The sequence below is a fragment of the Pygoscelis adeliae genome, unplaced genomic scaffold, assembly GCF_000699105.1.
Source record: "Pygoscelis adeliae isolate BGI_AS28 unplaced genomic scaffold, ASM69910v1 Scaffold294, whole genome shotgun sequence".
NCBI classification, from domain to species: Eukaryota; Metazoa; Chordata; class Aves; order Sphenisciformes; family Spheniscidae; genus Pygoscelis; species Pygoscelis adeliae.
This window is the reverse complement of record NW_008824722.1, coordinates 1,926,450-1,934,276: the sequence shown is the minus strand read 5'-3', so window position 1 is coordinate 1,934,276 and position 7,827 is coordinate 1,926,450. Positions and strand designations below refer to the sequence as shown.

Genomic DNA, 7,827 nt, shown 5'->3' with positions numbered 1-7,827 from the left:
AGCTATGCTTACCCCACGCAAATGCCACCAGCCTGTCCTCAGCCACGTCCTGCAAAGGAGCAGGTGAGAACACTGTAACAGCCAGCACCCAGCTGGAGGGAAGAAGAAGTGGTTTGAATGACTTGTGTGGTACATAGCAGAGGTCCTGGGCCAAATACCCAAACTGTCGCACATGTGCGGAAGGAGGCCAGAGGTTGCTCAAGCAGCCAGCCCTTGTCCTTGGCAGTCTGGGTTCTGGAGGGCTTGGCGATCCAACCTAAATGTACTCATTTTAATGATTTTTTAATATATCAGGTCACAGATGAAGGAAAAGAAGATACTTCTTTTAAAGTGAGGAGATTCCTCTTCCACCTGGGAGCCATATGGGGTTAAGAGATGGAGTGCATAACAGGAGATCTCCTGTTTCCCACTAAGTGAAGCTCGGTGGGGGGCTCTTTGGGATCTGCTGAGACAAGCAGCATGTCCTAACAAGAGGCTGCAGCGGTCAGCATTTCCCTGATGGGAGAAGGCTCCTCTCCTCTGCACCATCCGGCGGGTTTTTGCCCCGCTCGCTGCCTCATCTGTTCTCCGGGGTTTGTAGGGTCAGCTCTGCAGTTTGCCAGAGCCACAGTCCCTGCATTGGCACTATCTCCAGCCGGAGCCCAGGCGGCCTGGCTCAACTGGGTATTGTTTATCGCACCTGGCAATGTGCAGGTGAGCAAGGACCTCCAGGAGCTTACAGAGCAACATGTTCTGCTCCGAGCAGGGGGAGTGACTGCGGGAGGCGAGGCGGCTCTGAAGGCTGGCGTGAGCGGTCAGAGCATGCTGGTGTGCAGGCCGTGTCCTACCCTTGAAGTGTGGATGAGGACTGTGCAGGCTGTGCAGATCCACTGGGATAAGGAGGAGGGAAGGAGGGCTGTCCAGATTCGGAAACGACGGGGAGGAATAGAGGAAAAGAGTAGGGAAGATGCCTCGGCATGTAGTTAGTAAGCTTGACACAATCACATGAGAAGCCAAGCAGCACTCTTGGTTTCCTCCCACTGCGTGTTAGGTACCGATCCTGCAGCCTAGAGTGCAGCGAGAACTGTAGCAAATCTCTTGTCAAAGCCAGACCCAGCGGCTGGAGAACGCATTGAATGGGGCCGAGGGGCTTCTCCATCTCTGGGGGTGGACTGTGTTTTCAGTGAACAGGCATTAAGCTATAATGACTGGAAGGAGGCATGAAAAGGCATAGGTGAAATGCATGGCATTTTTCAATTTTAAGAAAAGATAACTGGCAGTATTTGTTTAATATTTTTGTTATTAATTTATTTATTCATTCTGCAACAAACTTGGCTTTTGTACATTTCTGGGAATCTGACTCCTTCCTGGTCTACTGCTCAGGCAGGCTCTAAGGTTTTAAAAAGACTGAGACATCTGCTGCACAAGAATCCACTTGTCCCTCTTGTGCAAACCAAGTGTGCCTGTGGAAGCCCGCACCGCATTTTTTGGTCTGTTTGGTGATATGTTAGTTTCTCGGTTACAGTGCTGTAGTGCTGACCATAGCCAGTTCTAACAGCGCTGCCTCTTGAGTGAGAAGCTAAAAAGTGTTATTTAGAGGGAAATGAATGGTGATACCGCCTGTGAAGTTTGGTTTTCTTTCTGCTAAATTTCTGGCATCCATCCGTAGCTGCTTTTTATCTCCTGATCTGATCAGCACTTTGGGTACACCACCGGATTAGCTCTCTGCAAACTCTTTGGGTCTCTCCTTTTACTAGGGCTATTAATACTTTTTGTAATCAGCCTAAAATGGTCTCTTCGTGTTGCCGCCTTAGCTCTTAAGTGCTTGAAATCCTTGCTTCCATGTCTTTCAGCAAAAACAGAGACGACAGAACTCCTGTTTCTAAGGTACAGAAATTCATCAGTGACTCATTTGCTCATACTTACCATGAAAAAGGTACAAAAAGGGCATTTATATCACCATCTTCAGTAGATCTGCTTTCATCTAAGTGATGGCACTTTGAGCAAATGCCTGACAATAATTTGGTGCTGGTGAGTCCATTGTTTGAGACTTCTTACCCTGCCCGATTTCAGCTGCAAAGAGAGGAGGGATACAAGAAGTTGCCTGAGTCAATGTGTAAATGCCTTCTCTTGGCTGCTGTGGCTTGATTCAGTCTGTGCTGAAGGTCTCAAAACAATATTGTAACAGAGTTAATAGCCGTTATTTCATTCTGGTCCCTCCTTTCATCAGCCCACGCTGGACCAGACACGCTCCAGAGCTAATGGCGGAATGGGATAGGCAGTCTTCCATGGAGGTGATGTTAATGTGTGCTGAGCATGCATGCAGGCAGGCTGGGGGGAGTGATTAATGCTCTGGGAATCCACTCTCTGCCTTGCTGCACAATACTGTTGTGTCAGGCCCGGAGCTTGGCACCGGGTGGGCTGCAGTCGGGTGCCAGGAACACGTTACCTAGTTTGTGCAGGATCAGGCAGCGAGACAGAGAGAGCGTGTTCTCAGCGGGGCGAGTTCGCTGCTGCGCTGCAGCTTCATACTTGCTCACTGAGGCTGTCTTTGGATGCGGGTCTGCTGCTAAGCGGGGGCAAGAGTCCTGCAATTCGCAGTCCTGACCTCCGCCAGCATGAAGTCCCAGTGTTTGCTCAATTATGGAGGAGCCCTCCCTCCCTCCCCCTGGCAGGCAGGGATCACCCATCCTTGAGGTGAGAGGGGATGGTGCTTGGCCTGCCGTCAGGAGCCGTGACTCACTGGGAATCGCAGGCGGAGCCCGGCTCTCCCTGCAGTCTGCTCTTCCTGCTGGAGCCTCTGCGCGAGCTGCTGCTGGATGTTTGTTTTCACCAGATCTAGGGTGGATCTGGGAGAAGCTTGGGTCCACCATTAAGCCTGAAGAGTTGGACTCAGCAAGTTTCCAGTCTGGAAGATGCTGGGAGGCTTCCTTCTCTAGGTGGGGGTCTGGAGAAAACGTTGTCTGGCAGCACTCCATGGAGTAAGACAAGGCCAAGATCCTGGAAAACATAATATTTTGTGTTCAGTTCATGTTATGGAGCAAGCAAACCCCACAAGACTGATTCACTGCTTTCAAATACAGGGGCATACTGTCTAGACTCAGATGGAGTCAGGGAGTGATCTGCTCTTCTTGGTACTGCTGAGGGAACATGAGCTTGTTGCAATTCTTTTTTTGGCAGTTTCAGAAGTTACTTCACACTTTCTTACCTCATGGGCTGGCTGTCAGGGAATGCTTTTCACATGAATATGTTAGTGCCTGTGTTTTATTATAACTGCAATTAACATGTACATGGCGGAACAATTGCAATCCTGCCTGCCCCTCTCGATCTTCTGTCTCATTGGAAAATCTTGTACATTTTAATGAATGAGTTCCCAGAGCTGCAGGTGAGTTAAGGAAGTGACACTGCTGTTTTCATGGGCAGGATCTGAGCCGCGGGCTGTGGGAAGGCCGTATCCTCAGCCCCAATGACTGCAGCAAAGCCAGGGTTTGGGTCTGCAGCACACATGCTGTAATCCCTGCAATCCTCAGCCCACTCTTACATTACACCTTTGACAGAAGAAGTGCAAGAAATCTCACTGTACCATCATGTGCTCCTGGAGAAACTACCCCGAGGCAGCAATTATGCCTGCAATATTTTTTTCCTCCTTTGTCCAGTGCAGCTGTGAAGTTTGCATATTCAGAGCACGGCAAGGATTCCTAGGACCCTGAGCTCAGTCGGCAGCCTGTCTGCGGGCTGGAGGGCAGCCCCAGGTGCCTGCAAGGGGCTGTGTCGTGGTTTAACCTCAGTCGGCAACTAAGCACCACGCAGCCGCTAGCTCGCGCCCCCCTGCCCCCGGTGGGATGGGGGAGAGAATTGGAAAAGCACAAGTGAGAAAAACTCGTGGGTTGAGATAATAACAGTTTAATAATTGAAATAAAATTATAATAATAATATGATAATACACAAAGCAAGTGATGCACAGTACAATTGCTCACCACCCGCCGACCGATGCCCAGCCAGTCCCCGAGCAGCGGCCCCCCCGGCCAGCTTCCCCCAGTTTATGTACTGAACATGACGTCCCATGGTATGGAATGTCCCTTTGGCCAGTTTGGCTGTGCCCCCTCCCAGCTTCTTGTGCACCTCCAGCCTTCTCAGTCGGTAGAGCATGGAAAACTAAAAAGTCCTTGGCCAGTGTGAGCACTACCTAGCAACAACTAAAACATGGGTGCGTTATCAACTTTGTTCTCATCCTAAATCCAAACCACAGCATTGTACCAGCTACTAGGAAGGAAATTAACTCTATCCCAGCCGAAACCAGGACAGGCTGCTACTGCTGCGCCTGTCGCTGCTGCTCTCGGGTGTCTGTCAGAGCATGCAGCAGCATGTCCCGGCCACTCCACCTCAAACAGCGCAAGGCTCCTTCCTTGTCTTTAGCATTTCCAAGCTAATTGATGGCTCTTCCATCTTTTTCCCTGCTTCACATGGTCATGTTTTTAATACTGTTACTCCTTCTGCTTCAGTAGGTTCCTCCTACCCTGAACTACAGCTCTTTGTGCTCCTGATTCACTCCAGTCCATTCATCTCTTTTGGTGGCAAAGTGCTGTCGGCTGCTGGATATTGGGCTCTTTGTTTGTACAGCCAGCACAACGCTGGTGACAAAGGGACAGCCTGTGCCCCAAGGAGCCCACGTGCTACAGGGAAGACAGTGGAGAGCAATAGGAGTGACGGACAGGACGGCAGAGGTGAGGGTGGCCAGGGGCCGGGGTGCAGCGTGCTGGCTGCAGCGGGGGCACAGCTGGGGGTGGGGAGGGACGTGCTGAGGAAGCTGTTCCTGCCGAGTACAAACCCGCTTTGTTCACAGGAGGTGAGTCGGACTGGATAAACACAGCGGTCCCGTCAGCAGAAAGCCTTTCCCTGGCTGGATCCCCCGCTGGCACTCTCGCTGGAAGTTGGCTGCACCTCGTCAGCGGGGCTGTTTTTCTCCTCCCTGTGTTAGCATCCCCTCTTCCTGACTCTCCAGGGCTCAGGTGGGCCGTGCAGGGCTGTATGGAGAAATGGGGGCCCTGTGTGTTCACTGTGGGTGGTGGTGTGTCGTTACTGTACTCTTTCTGCTGTTAGCTAGGTGGGACGGTTTAACAAGCCATGCTGAGTATGGGACGGGTAATCGCTGGCTGGGCGGCGCTTGGGGGGTGACTGTTCACCGTGCACGTAGAGGCGCTTTGGGAGGGGAGGAGGTTGGGTCCCATTGCAGGGAAGTTGTGTCGGACTGGACGGAGCAGGGACTCTGCTTGTGATGTGGGAGGAAAGCAGCCTGTGTCGGGGGAGCTGGTGGGGGAGGATGCTGACGTCCTGGCGTCGCAGAGGGCAGGGCTCTGAAAGCACCTCGGAGGGGTGTCGGCAGTGCTGTGCTCTGCCTGTAATTGCAGTTGGACAGGAAGATGAAGGGTCATCACCGGTCTGAGCTGCAGATGTTGAGGAATAATCTTAGGGTTCCTGGTTGCCTTGGACAGATGCACCTTTCAGTTCCTCTCCCGAGGGATCTGGGAAGAGGGGAAGGAGCAGCTGAAGCTGTAGGACTGCTGCTGCCTTGGTGCGGTGTATTGCCTTGATGGTGAGGCTGCTTAGTACAAAGCAAAGATGATACAGAAAAGTGTCCTGCTGCTTCCAGAGGAATGGGGAGTCCAGGACATAGCCCTTGATGAGGATGTCTTTGCCTGCCTTCAGGTCCCCTGCCAGGGGGAATTTCAGCCTTGGCTCCCACAGCCTTGGACAGGGTCTGCACCCTCATCTCAGCCTGGCTTCTGCCAAGAGCCATGGTGAGGCCTCCCAGGAGATGGCTGAGTCTGGTACCTAGAAGGCAGAAAGGGCATTTTCAGCCAGGTCTGAGGATGGGTCAGCCCAGGCCGGGGTGGGAAGAGTTCGCCGGTGGGGAAGAGGATGGTGGGGTGAGCTTGCCTGAGGGGACTTTGTGCCTCTTTTCTTGCTGGGAAGAAGTGTGATGCTGCTCCAGCACACGGTTCCTGTGGCCCTGAGGGGTGGCGTGGGGAGGGGGATGCCTGTGCCCATCCCACCAGAGCACGTGTGGTGCAATAAGTGGTGTGTGCAAATAAGTGGTGCTAGCTGCCCACCCAGCCCTGGCGGACTCAGGGCCCTGCCCTGCATGTCAGGGAAGTGCTGAGCTTCCTCCCTCCTCTTGCTTCCTTCCTGACGGGAATTCACTTCCAATTTTCTTGCTGCTTCTCCCCCCGTTGCAGCACAAACACGTGTCCCCACAGAGATAGCCAGAGGGGCTGGACAAGCAGGTTAGACCATGGGGGCTGCACTGCTGGAGACCCTTGGCTCCTGTGGCATGCTTCACGTGGCAAGGGGTTTCAGGGAGCTCAGGACAGGACACTCTCACACTGTTCCTGCCTCTTGTGCTCAGGAAGGGTTTTACTTTCTGAGCATATATGTGATAATTTCAGGTGTTTCTGGCTGCTAACAAACTTCCTGCTGTGTCTCAGCCTTAGGTACTGATCCGCCTTCAGACCCGGTGCAATGGAGCCTGGCTCCGTGGTACGAGCAGTCTTTGATTTCTGTCCCAGCGTCTCTGAAGAGCTGCCCCTCTTCGTGGGAGATGTCATCGAGGTGCTGGCTGTGGTGGACGAGTTCTGGCTCCTGGGCAAGAAGGAAGGTGTCACAGGTAAGAGCTGGAAATGCCTGCACCTGGATCCATAGATGTGCCAGCTAAACATCCACTCTGTGAGCACACCTTCACTTGGCCAGCGCTGTGCAGGACCAGATTTGATGTACTAAATCTTTCAAGGGACTTTGCTTGGGACTGAGGGTGCAGGTTGCCCGCCTCTGGTCTCCTGCTAGCTTTGCATCAACTATTCAGACAGCTCATTTGTTGTTTTTTGAAGGAGATTAGTGGAGGGTCAGTTCTCGAGGAGATGAGAGCTTCACAATACTAGTTGCTCCGTCCTCTGTGGTGAGACAGCCCATTTCCTGGCTAGTTTATGCACTGACCTGCTGTGGCAGTGGAAGGGGAGAGAGGAAACAGATGCACTGAGAGTGGAAATGCATCCACATCCAAGTGACCTCGTCAGGTCAAGTCAGTGGGAGATGCAGCGACAGAGTCTGTGTGTCCCTCCGAGCCCTCTGACTCAGACCCACTTCCTCCTTTCCGCTTTAAAGCGTTTTCCTGCACAAGCTGCCATCAATATCTGGGTGCCTGAAGTAGTGTGCAAGTCTTTTAAACTTTTGGAGGGGTGTGAGAAACTTCTGAAGCAGCCAAATGCTCTTAGTGAAACACTTAGAGTCTCTTAGTCCCTGTTTAAGCAGCTCTTTCACATCTTAATACTGATGTTGAGAGGATGTGTGAGCTTTCAGGGAGATGAAAACCGGGCCACTTCAAAGCATACGCCTGACTCAGTCTTCAGCATGAGGGGGGGACTGGAGCTTCATCCCTGGCCGTGGAGATGGGGCTGCTATTGCAGCAGCAGTCTGGGCTCTCTAACAGCCGTGAGCTGTCTCCTGGCTAAAACAAAGACGAACAGGAGCGAAGGTGGAGAGGAGGACTTCTCTCCTGTGCTCCATGTAGCTGATAAATGGCATTGAATGAATGCATGCCTGATCCTGCTGCTGCTGCTGAAGTCACTGGGCACAAATTACTTCTGCAGAAATCACCAGTATCTACTTCACCACAGTTTTGTCTCCCAGCATAACTGATGCGCTTGTTCTCAAGAAGATGAAGCTATTAAGGAATAATAAACAGATGTGTGTCATAGCTCAAAGATAAAGAAACATGCTGAAGTCAAACAGAATGGTTTTTAATGACCTTTAACTCAAAACCCAATCGCATTACTGCTTTCTATTGGAACAGCT

At 52.0% G+C, this 7,827-nt stretch overlaps 1 protein-coding gene across 1 annotated transcript in view; it reads left to right on the top strand.

The window, feature by feature from the left end:
- Positions 1-4,916: 4,916 nt before the first annotated feature.
- Positions 4,917-7,827, top strand: part of DNMBP (dynamin binding protein) — a 28,808-nt gene continuing 25,897 nt past the window's right edge. The window contains 2 exon segments of the mRNA XM_009323319.1: positions 4,917-4,988; positions 6,465-6,643. Coding sequence (XP_009321594.1) covers positions 6,499-6,643 — 145 coding nt within the window. The 5' untranslated portion in view covers positions 4,917-4,988; positions 6,465-6,498.